The sequence below is a fragment of the Polistes fuscatus genome, unplaced genomic scaffold, assembly GCF_010416935.1.
Source record: "Polistes fuscatus isolate 324 unplaced genomic scaffold, CU_Pfus_HIC Scaffold3, whole genome shotgun sequence".
Classification (NCBI taxonomy): Eukaryota; Metazoa; Arthropoda; class Insecta; order Hymenoptera; family Vespidae; genus Polistes; species Polistes fuscatus.
In genome coordinates, this window is record NW_025113107.1 from 5,522,641 (window position 1) to 5,545,031 (window position 22,391).

Here is a 22,391-nt window from a genome sequence, read left to right on the forward strand (position 1 = left end):
TATCATTCGAAGAAAAGTTGAAGAAAAAAGATTCTTTTTCCGAAAGGAATTAACATGATAGGGATTATAAAATCGGTCATACACATTCTTAAGTTATCCATCGTTGTTTGTACGATGTTGTTCACAAAGGTAGGCACCGTATTTCTAATGAATGATTACGTCCAAACATTATGTCTTCGTAACCATAATACGTTTTTAGGATGCACAGTACATAATATATAATACATAATAATTATAATAATATATATGTAATCAGCTTATTTGGCTCACATACCTAAATACAAACGATCTTTGATTGATAGTACGAAATAATATTAACGACAAAAACTTATTTATACACTTAACATTGTAAACACATATATGTAATTAAATGTGACGAACATTCGAAATCCTTAATCCTTAAATGAATTAACTAATTATTAAAACTTGCATAAAGCTCGTACCTTATAAAATATATCTCTCCTATTATCTTATAATTTTAACGAATAAATAATTGTAATAGTCGATAGACAGGCAATGCGTATATTGCCCGTTAGCAAATAAATTTATACGTAATATTTTTTTCTTTCTCTCTCTCTCTCTCTCTCTCTCTCTCTCTTTCTCTCTCTTTCACTATATATATATTTATATACGACATAATAAATGGTATAAACAATAGAAGCGTGTTATAATAATGTCGGTAGCGATAAATACGGGGCTGAAAAATAATGCATACATATGTATTGATTTATCAAATAAATCGTGTCTTTAAATTTAACGAATTGATTATTTATCGTATATGATTCTCATACGAATGACACATTCTCAGCGACTGATCTGAATCAATGAACACGCATTAAAAATATATTATCATACAAATCGTTCAATTATCGCTTTGAAATGATATTATTTAGTAAAATCGATAGGCATCGGTAATAAATCTAACAATTGAATACAGACAAAGCTCTATATTCATGTTTATAATCGACAACCAGACTTACTTTATTCGCTAATTAATCTCAAACACTCAATATAAAGAAAAAAAAGAAAAAGAAAAGACAAACAAATAAGAGGAAAAAAAAAGGATCAGAGTGAAGGTAAGAAGAATTGCGTCTTATTAAGAATCAAACATGACGGGTGTTTACGTATCAATCGACTAGCTATTACAATTTGTCCATTCACGCAATAATAAGGAACGCAACAAAATAATTATCAACACTTATGTAAAATCTAAACTCCAAAGCGTCACGTATTCATCAAATATCAAACGATTCTTGTTCGTTTGGCCGATCAAGGCTAAAATTAGGAATTTCATTCAAATAAGCATACGGTATAAAAAAAAATGAAAAGAATTATTATGGCAGGCTTGGAATGTACCCTCTTGACGATAATATACGCAAGGTAGGATTAAAATAAAAATCTCGCTTGTATTCTCCTCACTTTTAGATTCGCTCGCACTCTGTGTCTAACATAAGAAATAATTTCGGAGAATACAACGGTAGGACTGGAAGATTTGTGAAGGAGACTGACTAGTATGCTAGTACAACGAATGTCTTCACAAATCTCGTATACGATTAAACTCATGCGATCTTTTTGTTCTTTTTTTTTTGTCCTTTTGCCTAATCATCCATTTTGTCGAAGTATAAAACAAATAAGAAAAAAGAAAGTTATGTACAAGTCCACTTTGTTCGCGCTCACTACCGCCTAGAAAAATCACGTGTCGTAAAAAGAAAATAGATAATCCGTTAGGTCAGATATTCGAAGAATATTCTCGTGGAACGTCCTATAATATACATGAAAGTGTCGATTTCTGAAGGTATTTCGAACGTGGCCCTGACACGTAGGGGCTAGAAACCAACCAATCACGTTGTCCGTATACACTTCCTTGAGTCACCTGACGTTTTCTTGATATTCTTTCATTTGCATTTCGTTGCGTCATTAGTTTGATCCTTCGTTAAGTGACAAGGTTTGGCCAGGTAGGTCGTTTCACGGTGTTTTGACTAGATTATCACCCACAGACGTTCGCGTTATGAGTATGGGCGTTTTTGGAACGCTGTCTGGATTCTCTTGAAGAGTAATCTTTACTCTCTGAGCTCCAGGACTCAAGGGTGGACCATTCGGTTCGGAAAGACGCGGACTGGTCGTTCTTGCTGATTCCACGGGACTAGTCCTCTCTGAAAATGAGTCGTCTTTCGAGGATATCGAATCCTGTAGAGCTTCTTGCACAGGTTTAGAATCTTCCTGAGTATTCAATACCTTTCTGGGAGGTTTCACGGGATCCGCGTGGTCTATGTGATCTGAATGACCATTTTGAGCTCTGTCTCTCTCTTGAGCCCTTATAGAATCTTTTGTATCCTCGTGTTCGATCGTACCATCAACCAACGGCATGTTTTCTGGACTACCGTTCGATGCTATTTTCGGTTGCGCTTGATTCCCTGTATCTAAAAGAGACTTTTGCATATCTTTCATCTCCGTACCATTCTCCACGTCACCCCGTTTCCTCTTCTTCTTACAAAAGTCACCTTTATAGGCTGCAAATCCGACCAAACCTGCCAGAATGATCAACAAACCAGCCAGAACAACGTAAGAGCCCATTCCTTTTTTAGATTGTTTGGCAGGTGACACTTTGGCTAATTCATTGTTCATACCAGCGACCTCGGGTGGTTCCACCATGATCGGACCCAATTTTGACATATCCTCGGCCTCATTACTTTCTACAATTTCTGGACCAATTGTAGAAAAGGGTAATGGAACAGTTGCAAGAGTTACATTTGTTCTTGACTTTGTAACGGGAACTTCTCCGAGATTATCGAAAGTCTTTATTACCGAAACATTCATGAATCCTTCTTCTTCGATGCTAGGTTCTTTCTTCTCTGTGGTAGCATCCGTATCGGTAAATACACTAAGGATCATAGAGAAAATACTTTCTTCCGAAGTGCTCGATACATAAACCCCATGGTCTTCCATTTTTTCATCACTTTTATCATCTTCGTTGGGCACTAAACCAATTCCAGAACCCTCTAAACCAGAACCCTCATCTCCCGATCCTTCAACAGGATAAAACAAACTATCCTTCACCTTCTTCTTCTGTGACATTTCTGTAGTAATTTGGTGCTTCTGGTCCTCGAAATCAAAGAACAGCTCTTCGGATTCCTTTATAGACTTTTCCAGAGGTGCTTCGGTTGGCGTTATTGGAAGTGGAGTTTCACTGATACTTGGTGGACTAACTTCCACTGTCGTTTGAATTAATACAGTCGTCGATGGCTCCACGTTAGATACCGGAAGTATCTCCGGAGCTGGGGTTTCAACTTCTTCAATCTGTGTTATCTCGGAAGATTCCAGATTTTCTATAAGCTCATCATTCGAATCCATCTCGTCAAAAACATCGCCGGAACCGAAGTCTCCTGATCCCTGATATGGCTGATCACCCAGCATTTCCTTATCATCTTGCTCCTCTTTACAAATCCTCTGCATCTCCAATTTCATAAGCGACGTACCTTTCGAACCATTCGGCCCAGCACATGTAACCTTCTTCGACAACTTAACACTTCTTGACGTCAACAAGTCTCTCACGTGTAACGTTGCACAATTACATTGAAGTGGATTACCATGAACATCCAAATGTTTAAGATTTTTCAGAAGAAGCAATACAACCGGCAACTGACTAATATTGTTCCTTCGAAGATTCAAACTACGTAACTCGTGTAGCCCTTCCAAAGATGACAAGTTCAAGTATTCTAATTGATTGTTAGCGAGGTCAAGACTCTTCAAGTTGATCAACGTTCGAAAAGTACCAGGTTCTATTCGTTTCAAATTGCCACCGGACAAATCCAAATGTTTCAAATTGTTCAAGTGTTTGAAAATCTTCGGATCCAAAGCACTGCCGATCACGCTGACTTTCAACTTTTCCAATTGATGAGCGTCGATGTATTTGATGTCCTCTAATTTGTCGCATTGCATCTCCGTTTCGGTCTCTAAGTAGCACAGACAATTCGTAAATCTCGTACTATGCAGAATAATGAGGAGGAACGAGATGAAGCTCCCTACTTTCTTCATTTTTTTGTCTGATCTATCTGCAACGAAGAAAAAATCTTCGATTACGTTCGTTTTAGAACAATTTATTTTAAAGTACAACGATCATTACATATATTAAAAAACAATTAATACTATGGAAATAGGTGTGAATTTAAAGTTCTAATGAGTTCGCGAGAAAAATGATGGATTGAATATGCAATTAACACAACGTCGGAAAGTTTAATCGTATATCATTGACAAAATAAATGAACATGACCGATTATCGTGACTGCTATCAGTGGATAATCATGATTATCGTTGCCTGGGTGATTGTCAAAGTAGGTCTCATAAGATAAGAAGAAACTCACTTTCAAACAATAAAACGAAAAAGAATGTTTAAGAAATTGTAATAAGAAAAATTCAATTCAATTAACGATCAACCTTGACATTCTATCAACAAATCTGCAGTAAAATCTTGTCAAACCATGCAAAGTATTACGATTACGTTTTGCTGCTCTCGTGTTAATCATTTTCGTGAAGTCATCGTCAGCGAAGGAAAAAGGACTATTTTCTGATTCGTCTTGCCTGTTAAGTGTTAACCTTCCGCCCATACACATTTCATGTATAAATGAATAAGTTTAAAAACGGAGAAGTAATTAAAAGAAAAAAAAGGTGATACATAAAAACGGCAACTGGAAACGGCAAACAAGAGAAAAATAAGGAAGAAAGTATGAAAGGAAAGAAAAAAGTATAAAAAGAGAAAAAGTGAAATCGAGGAAAGAATGGAGGATACCAAGTATTATTTGCATCTTTTTTACATACTGTTACCGTCCGGTCAGTGACGTCATCATACTTGTGATTCCCGTGCAACGTGTTACACAGATATTTCGAAAAAAGACACCGTTTCACGCGCGAGGAAACACGAGCGTTGAACTCTCCCGATCGATCGAACGATCCTACGGGTCGTGTAATTTCTACAAACATTGTATACGAAGAACGTGTAATAAAAGGCCAATTTTCGATTCGAATGTTACAGGAAATGGAAAATTTTGAAAAATATTCGTCAAACGTTATAATAAACTTTACAAAAACCAACGAAACTGATGATCGTAATATTTTTATATAGACGTATATACTTTCAAGACTTAAAACCGATGCTTAAAGTCGGTTTCTTAGGTAGACAAAATAGGAACTTTGGAAAAATTCTTAATTCCTTAATCTAATCGAAAGCTCTGAAAAGAGATAGGTAATGAAATAGTCATGCCTACGTTCAAGTAGGCAGATAGAACACGAGCATACGTGTATCACGGGTTTAGAAAAAGAATTACTTAATCTCGACGAGCCGAGCGTGTCCGTTCGATTAACGAGCTTTTCTCACCGTCCTTCGTTTTACCCACGTTCGAAGGCCTCGATTGCGTGCTCGCGTGCGCGTGTAAATGCGTGTAAAAGTAGTCGTAACACACGGGAGCGTGTGTACCGTACTGGCTACTTCTACTGTTAATTTGCAAACAGACGCGTTGTTTAATGGGACTTAAGTAGGTACGCGCTGCGCAAAGCAGTCGTAGCATTTTGCCAGATCCCAGTGTGGGCGTTGGCAGGTCATGGCCAATAGCTTTGAGATTTCAATGCACAACTAGATATACGTGGGAGCATCAACCGGGAAGAATCTACTGATTGTGAGATTAAAAAAAGTATTTGTCCACGGACTAGAGCGTAACGTTGGAAGAACGAAAAAATAGAAATTTAAGGTAGTATTACAAACCGATCATTTGTTTATCGTCTCGACTAAGAAGATAAGAGAAACATTGATAATAAACTAATACGAGATACTTACGACTTATTTACTCAGACGTCGCATCAACAGCATCGCATCAAAAGCATCTGTAATAAATAAAGATATACCTTGGTTAAAAGTTTATTCACTATAAAGCATCGTACAAAGCATCGTCGTACGAGCAAGTCGTCGTCAATGTTTAGGCAAAAAATCACGATACGTGATCCACGTGTTATAGGGAAGGATCTCAAGAGATCGTAAGCGAGCGATCGGACACGCTCGACGGACATGGTACTTTGTAAGAAAATAAATCGTAAGATCCCGAGTCCAGATACCAAGATGTTTTTATGAAAGTTTCTTTCCTTCAGAATCACGCCAATAATTTTCGTTACCTTCTTCTTAACTTCTCTTCAGAGTATAGTACTTCTTCGGAAACCTCAGCGGAGAGGATAATTACGATGGACGTCATATTAACGTTCGCGCGTCGAAAGTAAGCACTACGAGTCTTTAATCAAGGAACAATTTTCGATCTGCCCCTTATCCGTCATTATATTTTTTTATTCAAGAAAATTCCATAGACCAACAAGTAAGTCTAATGTCTTTCTTTCCGAGCATTCCATTGCTAGATTGTTTAGCTAATCTTTTCCAATTACAGAATTTCATCATTGAGAAGAATCAACGTAACTTATGAATTTGGAATCATAAAATAATATTAACAAAAAATATTCGGTATTTAAAATCGATCTCCTAGCAACCCCATTAGGACTATTTACAAAAAGTCTTAAGTAAATGTTTGACGAAGTTCCATTAAAACAAAGTGTCTCTGGAATTCTTAGCAATGCCATTTGTAGAATTTAATCGTTGCCTAGTCATCGTATAAACGTGCAACCGACAATCTCTAACTAACTTTTACTAGGACAGGTCGAACATATTACGCGCAACTCATTTCCTTTTTATTCTTTTTTTTTTCCCCGTTAATCTCACGATACTGACTATAGCATATCTCATCTTTGAATGAACAAGCCGCATCGAAATGTCCTTCGTTCTCCTACACGTATGCATAATTACGTATGCTGATAATCCATGTTGCTAACGTATGTGTACATATGTATATATTGTATATATCTTTCGTGTGTTTCTGTCTTTTGGGTTCAAGGGGCAACGTACGCGATACAATCACACTAACTCACACTTCACGAATTTTATCTCACTTCGATATTTGTGATCGATTATTGCTCTCGAAATGTCCGATTAATTCTAATTGAATAAAATAGTTAATCGAGAAATATGATTGATGATCTATTATTATTTCAATATTATCGAATGAATGAGGATGAATCCAATCGAAGGAAAATGATTAAAAGTCGTAATGAGCATGACGAGAAAAAGAAACGTGTACGACGGCTTCGGACTCGTTTTTTGCTGTTTCTCTGCTTAACGGTATCCGGTACGACCTCGTGGTCCAGTTCGTCGCGCGTTACGGAAGATCCAGCTATTTCAGAAATCGTTCCGGGAGGTCGTACACCTTCCTGGAGTCTGGATAAGGAAGTTCAAAGTACCCTTGTCCGAAACATACCGAAAAAGTTATACAGAAAATCGAGTGATTGATAAATAACTTCTAACAAATATAGAATAGTGCTATCTTTTATCAATTATTTCGTTTAGTTAAAAGCATTTATCTTTTTTATTCAAAATAAACTAATAATCGAAGAGAATATAGACTTTGCTTTGACATCATTTTTTTGTTAAGACTTTATTACAATCGATACACGAGTCAAAATTGAATAATAATCGAGGATTTATTTTAATAAAAATATCGAAACCAACAAATAGATAAAAATTATGTAATACCGTACGAAGAAGGTAAAATTTGAGTAGTCAAATGCCTCCTTCTATCACTTCTTAGAAAAGACGACGTTGTGTCAAGTGTCATGCTTAGATATTCAAGCGATTCAGGTTAACCGACAATGCGATTATTCTTGCAAAATCGTCGTAAAGACGTCAGAAAAACGTCGAAGTCTGTAAAACGTCATTCATGGTGACCGTCGTAGACAGTGGTTCCTCTCTTTAACTTTTGCGAATCCTTGCATTGATTCAAACAATTAACACTTTCGATTTCTCCGAGGAAAAAAAATTACGAGAATACAATCGACCTCTCTTTACCTTTATCTTTCTAAGTAACGATAGATGATAATCTCAACAGTCAAATGAATTAACATCGGAAACGATCTTATTCAAAAATTTATCTGCAATTTGATGATTTACATTTATGGAACAAATTCATATTAAAAATTATTTTTCAATAAAAAATGATCGGGAAAACAAAATTGTTACGAATTGAAAATCGAGCCTTCACCTTTAATAAAATCTTTCTTCATAACGTTTAAAAAAAAGCCTCGTATTTTCTCCAAAGAAACTCACAATAAAAACAACCGATTCTTCTCGCGAATCGTGATAGAAAACGAGAAGATCGCGTGAGGATTATGGAATTTCTTGCAAAAAATGGGAGAATCCTGTGCCAAGTTGCAAACAGAAAACGATATCTCGAATACATAGTAAATGGAAAGAACGAAGAGGAGGAGGAGGAAGAGGAGGAGGAAAATAAAGAGTGCAGGAAAGTCATTTAAAAAAACTCAAGAAACGAAAAAGAAAAGCTCGAAGAAAGGACGAAACAGAGATTCATCTAGACTGAAGAAAAAGAGGTAACGGAGGAGGAAGGGGGGAGGGTGAATAGACTACACAAGAAGGCCGGAGAACTTGACTCGTGCCCCCGATATACAAGGTGTCCCACCTAAATATTTTCTTTGTTTTCAATGATATAAAAAATGTTTAAGTCATACTTTGATCGGTTAAAAAAAAAATATTAAATGATCTATCGTGGAACAAATATTTTTTACTAAGGAAATTTTTTATGGATTCTTTCCAAGATCACCGGTATTTTTTTTATATTGTACATTGTAACGGGTAAAAATATACATTTAAGTATAATGGGACACCCTGTATATTCGCATACACAGATGTAAGTATGTACATACATACATATATCGAAAGATATCGATATCGTTCGGTCGTGCGAAACGATTAGCAAAGCGTAACGCATCAGAAATCGAGCGGAAGCCACGAGTACGAACGGACGGCTCGACCGAGCTGAAGAAATGGCAGATAACATTCTCAAATAAAGCTCTTCTAGCTTTCTCTCTCTCTCTCTCTCTCTCTCTCTTAACTTCTCTATTCTATATATCTATTTATCTATCTATTTATCTAACGAGTAATCTATCCATCTATCCCTTTTTATTTTACGGAGAACGTAAGTTAACGAGAAGTTTGATGCACCGTCAGCTTGCATCTAATCCAGGAAGCGAATGACACAGGATACGTGTACAAGGGAAACATCGATGACCGGTCGTGCGAGTTTCTTTAAAAATAAAAAATAAAAGAATGTCACTCTTTCGCAAATCTCTTGTCTCGTTCTTATACTCTTTTTTTCTTTTTAACCTCGTTACAGCCTTATCGTTCATTTTTATCTTACAATAAGATAAAATGAATTCATTTTTATTGAGTATATGATGTTTAATGTATTTTATACATAATAAATATCAGTATTGTATTATATAAATAAATTTATTCGAAATATTGCGTAATATAATGATACCTTAAAGAAATAAATCTTATTAGTTCGCTTTTTATTGATTTTCTAGTCTCGATAGTCGCAACAGTCATTGAATAACACTACAAAAAAGAAATAAATAAGTTAAGAATAGTCAAAGTGCAAGGTTAATAAACCAGATGTGCTTTTATAACACGACCAAAGAACAAACACTCTTGTAAGTGGCATAAACTCGTGAGACGATCGATGCTCCGAAAATAATTCTTATTGGCAGCCAATGGAAGCAATTACGATCGATATCTTCGATACGACATCGTACGAGATCGTTCCAACGATAGATCTATCGATCCTTTCCTTTAGATCCTATACTTACGACAAATAATGGTTTATCGAAAATTGTAAGACACGACTGGAAAGATTTATGAGATGTTGTGCGTTTGTTCACTGTAAGAGTAATTAACTTAAATTGCTTTCGGTGATTACACGGAGAATGACTCGTCCAGAGATACATTAGAATCGAATCATCCAACAAAATCACTAACCGATGACTATTAGATGAGTCTAGTCTAATTCCTTTCAGCTGAATCGAATCTCCCCTGCTTAGTTTCAATGATTATTCGATCTAAGAATAGTTAACGTTGTAATGTTCTTTTCATGATTTTTATTGTTTTTTAAGTGCAACGCTTGGCTTTAAACTATCATCACTTTGACTTAGTTAACATCTATGTATTTATTTATTGTAGTACATATATCTATTTTTTGCTATATTTCTTTAGGAATTTACATATGCCTACATTAATATTTATACGTTCAATCTGACTTAGAAAAGTAACCGAACAATTATAATAATTCAATAAACGCGTTTAAATTATTAACATTCAAATATTTAAATAAATTCAATATTCATAAAAAAAATGTAAGAAAGTGTTATGAATATTACGAACTTATCATAATCCTCAATCCTGAAAATTTTGTTTCGAGAACGAAATAATCGGACATCTCCAAATAGGAAAAACACTTCCGAGAATCGATATAGATCAACCAAGTAAAATTACAAAGAGACTGAGGAAAAGAGACAGAGAGAGTTCGTTGTTACTTCTTGAAAAAACGAGAAGCTGCTCCTTCGCTGTCGAAGTAACCCGCTCAATCTTGAAACAAATCATATGTTCGTTATTCGCCTTGCAATGACGACCAGTTATCCTTCGTTCTTAACATACTCGAGAAATAGCAGGAGTGCTTGTACGATAGGTAATTTGCAAATTTGCTCTTAAGCACGGGTAACAGCACACGTCTGTACGATTTACCATCGCATATTTGAAACGTTTTTTCCTCTTTCTCTATCTCCTTCTTACTTGCTATTTTTTATTTAATTATAAGAAAAATTTACATCGTCACGTAATAGCTTTTTTCAAACATAAAAGTTGCATACCTATACACAAGTAAATGGACATATAAGCGGTAAAAAATATCGATTAATATTAATCGTCCTCTTCCATTTGAAATTTTTTGTCTTTCAATAAACGCAGGTATAATATTAATGGAACGTTGGGATAAGTTATTCGAGAAACTCTACATTCTTCTGTACACGGAATGAAATAGATTTCCAAAGAAACCTATGCATATTCTATTTCTCAATGGCGCCACTCTTAAGATTCCTCTACATCGTATCACCCCAATGATCGCGAAGGTCATCGAAATTACATCCGAGAGATTCAATCGATATCCGTTTTCTAAAGAACAACGGTAGTTTCCTTGTCGCCTCACTTCTACATACTTACGTATGTAAATGTATTTTTTGCTACAAATAAGTATACAAATAATTTTAATGAAAAAAAGTAAATGCATAAATAACATATACGTATAATTATTCCGGGATAATACTAAATTATTGGATATTAAATTAATTTCGTATGATCGACGACAATAATAATAACGCAACGTGAATAGATCTCTTTAGTATAATAGATATATCACAAAAAAATATGATTTGTTTTTATAGCTGAGAAAAAAATAATTGAGGAAGGCTCATTATATTTACTTTTTTATCGCAGCTAGAAGAAAAAATAAGATTTTTTAACAAATATATCTAAAATGGTGAGAAAAGTGACCGAATATTTGTAAGACTCATTCACTTCATATAGAAACACGATGGACTTTCACGATGCGTGTCGTGAGAAAGGTGACATAAGAGAGACGCGAGTCAAGCAATAGTCTTTAAAGCTTATTCGACTTTCATCGTCGCTTCGAAGAGGAAGAGTTACACGAACCGGATTTGGAAGCTTCGCATACTTTTTATGTCAGTTTCTTGTTTCTCGTTTATTCAAATTAACGAGTCATTTTCTGATGAACTTTTACGATACGCTTATCACCCTGACAACGATTTCGCAGAATCCTCGGAAAATATCTTTTGATGTCTAAAAAAGAACGATAGAAAGATCTATGAAAACAGAGTCTTAAGTTATCACAAGAAAATGACCAACCTCCGTACGCTCGTTAGCTTTGTTCTTGATCCTTACTGAAGAAAGTTAATGATAGATACTGGCAATAGACTTTCCTCTTAAGGTGGCGAACATCGGGGACGTTAATTTCAACATAAATAAACCTAGAATAAAGAGTTACTATCTCTCTCGCTCTCTCTCTCCCTTTCTTTCGATTATACCGAGATAAAAACTTAGGTCTAGTAGGAACTATTATAAGTCACCAATTTTTATCCAACAAATATTATCCGTTATTCGAAACAAAAGACAATTTTAAGACCACCGCTATTAACATTTAACTATCATATTAATTTAATTACAAAATAGATAGAAATTTCAAATATTTTTAAATAATTAATGATGATTTTGAAAATCAATTAAAAACCTTAGATCCCATTCGATACGAACATACGCGAAATTGTTTCCCCCAAAATAAGTCTATATCGAGATGTTCATTAAGTCGATAAAATTATTGAGCATACATTTGACTTTCGGCAGAATTAAAGTTCGTAGTTACGAATAAATTAAAGAAAGAAATGGTTGCCTCTCGCGGATATCCAAGGTACCGCCTCCTGAAATCGTCCAAACGACCAAGGTTCTTGGTTTTCACGATATAATACAGAGGCAACGTACGCGTTGCGTAAACCGAGCATTGCCGCTTATTTCATTAGTAACTCGTACAGTACAATACTTTTTTATATTACAATATCACTTTTACAAGTACAGTCGTAATACTTTTTTATATTAGAAAATACGCTATAAGATTGTTCGTTAAAAAAAAAAAAAGAAACAGACAAAAAGAGTATAAATGCGCTAATCGTGAGTTGACAATAAATATACTCGGCTAATTTTGCAAAAATTTAGAAGAGATCCGTGACAGAAATAAAAGAAAAAAAAAAATAAAGTAACAAACTGACGTAAAAAATTTCGTAAAAATTACTGACTCATACTGATTCGAAAAAATACCACCTTTCGATTTTGTTGCGTTTCATTGTACGCGTGCATGGTGACTATATAACGTACGATACGTAACATACGTGAATGCCGACGAAGAGAGCAGGACGAGAAAGAGAGAAGATAAAATATATACGAAAAGGTCAGAGGTCAGCGCTGACCGTCTCTGAGACATCAGCATGGCTAATGCTGTAGCCAGTGACGTCCTTCTTTGCTCGGGCATACGACCATATTAAAAATCTGCCCTAATCGCCCTCTCTATCTCTCACTATCTCTCTTTTTCTCTTTATTTTTATTTCTTTTCCTTAGACGCATCTCAATTCGCTTGTACCTTCTTCCTCGAAGAACCTCACCCTCGCCCATTCCTCTCTGTCACCGCAAAAGGCACGCGACCTTTCCTAGTAGTACCTATACAGGGCGTAAGATACACGAGAGTAAACCAAGAGGTTAAACAGTTATCTTCGATTAAAATAATTGCATTAATCGAAACAAACAGATCATTTATATATGATCCACGCGCTTTGATCATTATTTGTAAATAAGAAAAAAATTAATATTGCACACAAACGATCCAAATCTTTTTTTTCATTTATCCTAAACGTTAAAATAACTCGCTACTAGAAAAGTTAATGTAAGATAACGACGATTCTAACGAAAATACATAAACATTGTTCACAAATAATAAGATGCACGCTTTACCGAGAATAGAAGGAAAATAGTATTCTTGAGGTACATTAAAAAGACATTTATGTATATACGTATGTACATAATATAATAGATAGACAGTGGGACGTCAGAATCACATGTAGATAAAACAGCATTTGATCCAAATCTTTTTTTTCATTTATCCTAAACGTTAAAATAACTCGCTACTAGATAAAAGTTAATGTAAGATAACGACGATTCTAACGAAAATACATAAACATTGTTCACAAATAATAAGATGCACGCTTTAACCGAGAATAGAAGGAAATAGTATTCTTGAGGTACATGAAAAATACTTTAGTATACGTATGTACATAATAATAAAGATAGACAGTGTGACGTCAGAATCACATGTAGATAAAACAGCATTTGTTTAACACTCGGCACACGTTACGCTATCGCGCATCGATGATAACAGCTAACGATAAAAATAAAAAAGGAAGAAGAAAGTCGAGTTTTTGCCTAAGATCTTCGATAGAGAAAATGGTAAAAGAAAAATAAAAAAAAAAAAGGCATAAAGCCGAGATCTTGATTTTTATACGAAAACAAATATTGAGATAACATATCAAGTTATATTTCTTCTTTCTGTTTTTTTTTTTTTTTCATACGACACGAGCTCGTTCTGGAAAATTTTAATTGAAAAATAACATGAAAAATGATTACAGGAATAAAGTGTAACGAATCGAGTTGTTAGAGAATCGATGATCAAGTTCAAACATCGCTAACATAACGCACGAGACGTCTCTGCTAGAGAAACGACTGAAAAGGTAATGGCGGGTTCGATGACGCTGCGTAGTCGTAAACACCTGGAAACTCGTTATCGTCTTGATATAGGCGAGAATCGTATTGCGAGCATTTGAAACCTATGTGGCCTTACTAGATGAAAGAATTCAACAGATCCCAACATAAGCGATCTCTCGATAAGTGATATTAACTAAAGTAATAACAATGATTTCAATCGAAAGGTAACGTTATTCTCTAAATAACGGGTTTTTACATTATAAACAATTATTTATTACTATAATAAATATTACATTATTTGCCAATTCATATCAACTGGATATTAATCCAGTGATTAATCGTCTATTGAAATTTGAGTAAAATTAAATAAATCATATATCTTCTGACTTATCATTATCTCCCATTTCTTATAACACTAAATATATTTTAAGTAACGCATTCGAAAAATTATAATTTTATGCTTAATCAAAACTTGAATAATTAATGTATAATTAGAAATGAAAAAATTCTTTCAAATGTTATTGTTTTGGAACGATATAAATCTTACAGGAAACTGTGTATAAGTGTATAGATACATAGAATCTAATGGCATGGAATCGTAAAAGAAAAATAAACGATCATTTATTCTCGACTTACCTTAGTCGTTGTTATTTTCGAGATAAATTCATGCATGTACTAAATCCGTATGATCGAATCGCAACACGGATCGTAGTTTGACTTACATATGTATGTATATAAAGAGACTCTACTGCTCAAACAACGAATGGTGATCGTTGATTTAACCGACTTAGGAGTGCGTACGTTCACCAGCTACGATAACGTCTCCATAGGATATAATTGATGATTAATGATAAAAAAAAAAAAAGAAAATAAGAAAAATAAAAAGAACTAGAAATTAAAAAAAATCAAATATACTGAAAAAAGACTTTGAACTCCATTTGTAGAAAGATACATATCTAAAGCGACTTACGATCTTTCCTTTTCTATTCGCTTAATAACCGTGCCTATCTACCAGTCGACTAACGATCGAAATTAATTAAGAACAAGTTAAACAAGCCTATCTGCCATCGTAACGCAAACTAGTCATGCACTTGTGATAAGATTTAAAGGAATGTCTTCTTTCTCTGCTTTCTCGTCAATATTTTCTTTTCTTTTTCTTCTTTTATCATTCGTTTTATTTGTTCATATATCACGTTTACTGTTACACATACAAATGGAAATACATTACTCCTGTACATAAATTCACGCGTTAGGAATGATAAAAGCGCTTTTGATAATTACAATTTTTCATACGTAAGTAAATAACTTTAACGTTTCTTATCGAATTTCGCGGTAACATTTGAGACGTCGAATAACGATCTAAACGATTAAGTAAATTAATACCTTTACCTAATGTTCTTGATTGTTCATTATTCGACGACTACATTTTTATTGGCTCTGAGGTTGTTAATTTTGAATGGAAATAAAAAATTGATGACAGAACTAGTATTTCTGGCATTATAAATGTTTTAAACGAAGTCTGGGGATCATCGTGTGCTGGGGATTTTCACGACAATGTAAACTGATCGGTAAACCAAGTTCCAAAACAATAAATAATTTTTAACGCAGTATGTTACGTAGAAGCACGTTATTTCAATTATATTACAAAAGATTCTTCCGTTTACGTGTTTGTAAAAACATTTGTACAAACCAAACTAAAACAAGATACTGAAGACACTGGCATTGATATCTTGTTCTATCGTTAACCTCACAATACACTCCTAAGGCTATTTTTATAAATTCAGTTCAGTGATCCAACAATAAAATTAAGAATTTTTATACTCGACCCATATCCTAAAAGAACATATCTACGCGACATTTTTATCTCTTACTTGTTATCTTGACATATTCGGTACATGATCTCATCGTTTTTTATTCCAACGAGCTAAAAAATATTATTATTATTATTATTATTATTGACATATACAAAATTTGCATACTAACAAATTTCTACTATTCATCGAAGGAAGATAAAATTTATTACAAAATCTTGATACAAGTTATCGTTATTTAAATTGTTTACATTTTAATGAGATTATTTGTATACAAAAATGAATTATGAAATATAATATTACAAAATAATATATATATATATAAAATATTAAGTGAAAATGTAAAATAAAAAATGACTTCTTTAAACAATTTAACTGAAATATCGTAAATCTTAATCGCGTCATACGATCGAATAAAAAAAGATAAAGTTAAAAAAAGATCGATATCTAGTTGGATAAGATTCCCCCGTTGATGGAAAGAGTCGAGTCATCGTCATTTGAAAAAACAAGAAGACAAGAGAAGAATAAGAACGAAGAATAAAAGATAGAACACAGAGAACGTTCGAAGTCATAATCGATTGGTCCTAATTCCGGCCAATTACTGTCCCATCACAGTCAACACCGGTTCTCTTATTGTCAGACGCTTTTTCTATGTTGGCAAACCGTACACTTGTTCATTCTCTTATATATATATATATATATATGTTAACGTAAATATGTTAAATCCGTTAATTTGTGAGTTAAAATGCATTTCTCGCAGGAAAGTGAATTTTCCACATAATCTTGTCGAGAAATGGAATTATATTATTTCAGATATTTAATATTTGTGTATGTGCATGCATGTTAAATAACAAATTTTCTCAATGAAATAAGTATATGTATGGTACTATCATTAAAATATTTTTATAGAATATAGAAAATGGAATTTGAATATTTTAAATATGTATGTGTATATGTTACTGTTAAAACGTGAAATTAAGTGAATTATACGATTTAACGCCGACATATATATGCATGTATAACACATGTATATGTGCACGCACATAAATATATGCATACACACACAGTAGTCAAAGACGATGAGAACGGGCCATATGTCGAGCTCGATTCTTAAGCACTCAAGGTCGCAGTTTCCTCCTCCTCCTCCTCCTCATCCTCCAACTCGTTCTCCTCCTCTTTCTTCTGCTTCTCTTTCTCCTCTCAGCTTGTTCATCTCATCTTCGTCCACTTAAGAATTTCGTTTAGAAAGATTTGTAGCGAACAGAACCGAGGCACGCGCTCGGATTTACAAATAACTCCAATAATCCAGGGATTATTACCTGTTTTCTCATACAATTGGTCAAAATTTCCTAAGGGAAAAGGTTCGATGCACACGCTACTTGCAAGGGCATGCCAATCATGTGCAATCACTGATTTTTGGAAAAAATTGTTTTTCGCATACTTGTAATGATTCATGAGGAATATATATTGCACCCATTAAAAATTGATTGTGACCAGTCATTTGTGAAAAAACGAAAGAGAAAGATAGAGTGAAGAATGAAAAAGAGTAGGAAAGAAAGGGTATCTAACGCAAGATCACGCACCTAATCTCCTAAGTACGAACTTCAGTCACGATCTTTTTAAGTACTAAACAAACGTTAACTCTCTTTTTTCTATGATCAAATAAGAAATTTCTTTTAAAATAATAAATCTACTCGTAGATTCTCGAATAATTGAACAATATTCAGACGAAAATTCTATACAATTTTTAAAAATCGTTATTTTGGTATAGTTTCTCGTAATCATTTTTACTCTTTCGATATTACTCGTTTTTATTTTTATCATATATTTTTCGTCGACTAACAATAATTTCTTATTTTTTAATTACAAAGGTATTATAATGCGAAATAAACAAAAAATATACTTTTTGTATAGATCGTTGCATCATTAATTCGCGTGAATGTTCATAATCGAGAGGAAATTTTCATCTGCACGAATTTGACCATCGAGAAGAAATATTGTCGTAGCGATAACCTTTGTGAAATGACATAAATGAATATAGATAAATCAATTTGTGATTTTTTTGAAATTTTGAATCATTTTTATTCTTGAAAAATAAGAAAAATTTATTCGAAACAAAATCCGAAGGAAGAAAAACTAAACGACACTGTAAGTCTCGAGTTCGATATGATATGTAAATAAAAAAATCCCTGATCGAAATTAATGAATTTTCGAAAAAGAACCGGTCCTCCCGATGATTTTTACAAAATTCTTTGATAGAAACAAGCTTGGTCTTGACGTCATAGAAAATCAAACGAGTCATCGAGCGTAAAACTTTTAACGCGTACGTTTTATTCAACGTTTAACGAGCGCTAAAGTTGATTAAATGAATACATTCAGTAATGATTCGTGGCAATACGAAATGACCTTAAAATAGTCTGATATCTATCACTTTTATTTGGGTTACGTATCTGGCAATAAAATTAAAGCGATAAAAAAATGTGCGAAACTTACGAATTAAATATTGATTTCTTTTTTCTTGTTTTTTCTTTTCTTTTCTTTATTTCTTTCTTTCGTGTCACTAATTAAAACATAAAATATTATACGTATATCGTAATCGGATGTTATGTCACGAAATTGTATTATTTCGACACTCGTATTTCGTAATAAATTGAATCTTTAAGAATAGCAGGTATGCAAGTAAAACAAAAAATATACAAAACTTATTTTTAGCAATGGACGTCATTGGAAAAATGGATGAATATTAAATATATTAGTTTATGAATAAGATAGTGGAAGGAATCATACGAGAAATAACTATTGACGTAGGTAAGAATGGTGTCGAGATATTCATGAATGAAACTTCGGAAGGAGTAAGGGAGCTACGTCAGACGAGACGTGAAACGTTAAATTTCTTTCTCGTAACGCAAGACGTTCCTTCTGCATATGTAAGAGACTCCGAATCGATCAAGGTAGATATGGAAATAACCATGCGGAGTCATCAGATTGGCTTAGTAATCATCTTCTGTGGAAATACCTATACTGAAATCAGCGTTATTTTTTTTTACAAAGAAATAAGAAAATTGTAAAATGAAGACACGTGGATGTATATAAATTAATAATTATCAAATTCTGTAAGGATAATTTCTAAATTACAAGGATTCGACATAAACGAACAATTTGTGAAATTTTGATATACGGAATAGGCCAGAACTTTTTGGACTTGTAATTTTATGACGGAGAATAAAAATATCAGAAAAGATTAATTGATTTACGTAATCAACTCGTAACTTTTGGCTTGCCCTGTACGCTACAAAAAAAAAACATATAAAATACATTAGAAACAATGCGAGATAAGATTCATCAGAAAATATGATTTCTAATCTTTCAAGTTAACTCTGAATATCTATTAGTGCGTATGACAAAGAAAATTTCAAATAAAATAAGATAATAAAAAAGAAACATAAAATGTAACGCATAGACGTTTGCATATTACGCTTATAGACTATGATCTAGGTATAAGATTTCTTTCGAATAATTAAACGAGACAGTCCGTCGTCGGTCAAAAGAACGGAGAAGCCAGATAGACCGCAGACTTCGTCGGAGTTTTGCTGGAAGGCATACAAACGAGATACATCGAAGTGTCTTTACGCAGCTGTCGATGATATATCGAGAATGCAAAAACGGCAAAACGATATGAAAGTGATACGATCGATAAATATTTTGGGTGATCCTTGACAAATTAGTGTAGGAAAAAATAATTAAACTTTCATTTTCGTGTTCCCCATTAATACAAAAGTAAAACAAAAGGATAGAGGGATAGAAATAAATGAATTAATGAATGAATGAATGAAAGAAGGAACGATTCAAGGATTCTCGGATCACGACAACGAACGCGTTGTGAATCGTATCTCTCTTCGAGTTATATGTACAGTTAGACAATAGAATGGAACCATTCTCCGAGACTTGATAAAGTGAGAAAAAGTACGAATCTCTCGAGATAAATCCCACTTCGAACGAAGACCGAACGAAACGATCCGAAATGTAGAAACTAAGAGGAGTGCTTCGTAACAAAGCGATCGCCACCCGCCGTTTTTGACCCTGACTACTACCACGTCGGCTAGCACTATTTCATTTCCAGCATTTCATTCTAATTTTAGTCAAACCTTCTCCTCTCCGATTTTTCTCTCTTTTTCTCTCTTTTACTTCTCTTTCGTTAGACCGAAACCGGAAAATTCGTGACTACGCGGAACCGAAATGAATTTCAAAGGCGTTCCTTTTACATTAGCAAGCGGTAGGTAAATATACATTACCGTGAGTCTTCGAATAAACTGGTAATACATAGTATATAATCTAACTTTAAATTAACGAGTCTCCCATTTGCAAATAATCGAAGAATTTTATTGCGATTAATACCCATAGCAGTGATTCACTTTGAAAAAGTCATCCATTTTGAGTTATTTTCTAGCTTCTTTCATTACGAGACTAATACGAATTTCGTACATTGAATTCTTCGAGTATAACTCTAAAGCACAACCGTCTGAGGAATTATATTTTTAACCTTTACTCGGTCCGCCCCTAATGAGCAAGGTTACGTGTCTCTACACTTTCGACGACAAAAAAGAAAACTTAAAAATACACGAACAGAGTTACAAAAGAATTAAAAGAAGAATAAGATAATGAAGCGATAATGTACATTTCATCACTTAAATACCCGATTGTACAAAGTCTAACAATATCTCTAAGAAGAAAACGACATATAACATATATATAAGTATATATATGTGTATATTCTTGACAAGCAACTCATTCCGTATGACATCTATGCTAAGACCAAAAGAAAATCACGATATCTATTATTTACGACGGCTTTGATAACGCTATTTTATTACACACATACTTCCATTTAATTGGTTTCGAAAACAAAACAAACAGAAAAACAATTATAAAACAAAACGACGTTTTATCAATAAGTTTCAACGGAAACGAAAGAAAGATTAATCGAATATTTAAAATAGTAATAATAAAAATATAAATATAAAAATAGTCTTATAACGATACTTCCGACAAACGACACTTGTTGAATGAAAATGATTAAACTTACCTCCGGGATGAAGATTCGACGAATAGATCCGTACTCCTGCTCGAAAGTTCACTTTATCCCGAATTTCCTTTCCACAATAAAATTAAAAAAAAAAAACACAATTGAAATTATTCAAAAGAAGGAAGAATAAGAAGAAGAAATACAAAAATAAAAGTCGAAGGGCAGGCAGGTAGACAGGAAGGATCGCGTCGTCCTAAGGAGCGATTGCGAAGGTTCGCGCGAGACTGGCTGGAGCCGCGTTCACTTCGATCAGATCGAAGCCACCGAAAGAGAGAGAGATACACGTTCTATTGCAGCCTGAGGCCAACTTAGGACTGTGGACTCTGACAGTACACCGCGAGTCCTCCTCTCGCTCTTTTTCTCACTCCTCCTTCTCCTCTTCTTCTTTCCAACTGCTCGCTTGGTAATTCCCTCTCTCTTTCTCTCACTCTTTTGCACCAACCAACTCTCCTCGTCATGTCTATCTCTCTTTCTCTTTCTCTCTCTCTCTCTCTCTCACATTTACTCATTCTACCTACCTTCAATTCCCCACCATATCTGCAACACCGTTGTATACCAAGCTTGGTAGCACCAAGAGATCGGGATAGGTGCACGAGATAGTTTCTACCGAACCAGAGAAACCATTCTCAATTTAGACACGCTTTTAGTTCTTCTTTTTCCTCTCGTTATCGATCACTTTGATTTTGATGATACTTCTTCTTTCCCTTCTACGATTTTCCAATTCGTTCTACTACTTACCATATTGACGCTCATTTTCTCTTCTAATAATATTCGTTAGATCAATTTATCAAATATTTTTAACATTATTCCCTTAATCGAGACGAATATGAAGAAAACATTAATTTTATAATAACTAATATTAAATTGAGTCGAACAAAGTATTATTAATGAAATTGTAATCGTTGATTATTAACCGATAATCGTAAACCGTTAATCATTGGATCCTAATTGAAATATAATTTATTTAGACAGCACAATCTCATATACAATCCTTTAAATGATAAATATGTTAGAGATTTATTTCTATAACGACTATATATATATATAACTGTTTAATAATTATGAGCAATGGTACTTAATTATGATAAATCGAATAAAATAAATTGAACGAAAAGATCTTACGAATAAGTATATGATGTAGATCTTTTTCCGCCGAGATTACTTCAAGAACTAAATTCGTCCGTTGTATACTTTCCTCGATCGAGGTTATTTACATTTTTTAATCTCAATGTTTTGAAAATCTTGT

At 33.8% G+C, this 22,391-nt stretch overlaps 1 protein-coding gene across 2 annotated transcripts; it reads right to left on the reverse strand.

Moving 5' to 3' along the window:
* Positions 1-85: 85 nt before the first annotated feature.
* On the reverse strand, positions 86-21,471 carry LOC122519422 (protein windpipe). 2 transcript variants are annotated; one of them, XM_043638832.1, is made up of 3 exons: positions 21,146-21,471; positions 5,828-5,874; positions 86-4,048 (listed from the first exon to the last, which is right to left on the reverse strand). In XM_043638832.1, exon 3 carries the CDS (start codon positions 4,033-4,035, stop codon positions 1,966-1,968), a length of 2,070 nt encoding a protein of 689 aa, XP_043494767.1. In that variant the 5' UTR covers positions 4,036-4,048; positions 5,828-5,874; positions 21,146-21,471; the 3' UTR covers positions 86-1,965. The 2 variants fall into 2 exon arrangements, with proteins under 2 accessions (XP_043494767.1, XP_043494766.1); XM_043638831.1 differs by having other exon boundaries at positions 86-4,052.
* Positions 21,472-22,391: the final 920 nt, after the last annotated feature.

Excerpts from the sequence above, each read along its gene's own strand:
- LOC122519422 (XM_043638832.1), bottom strand. The coding sequence starts at position 4,035 with ATGAAGAAAGTAGGGAGCTTCATCTCGTTCCTCCTCATTATTCTGCAT.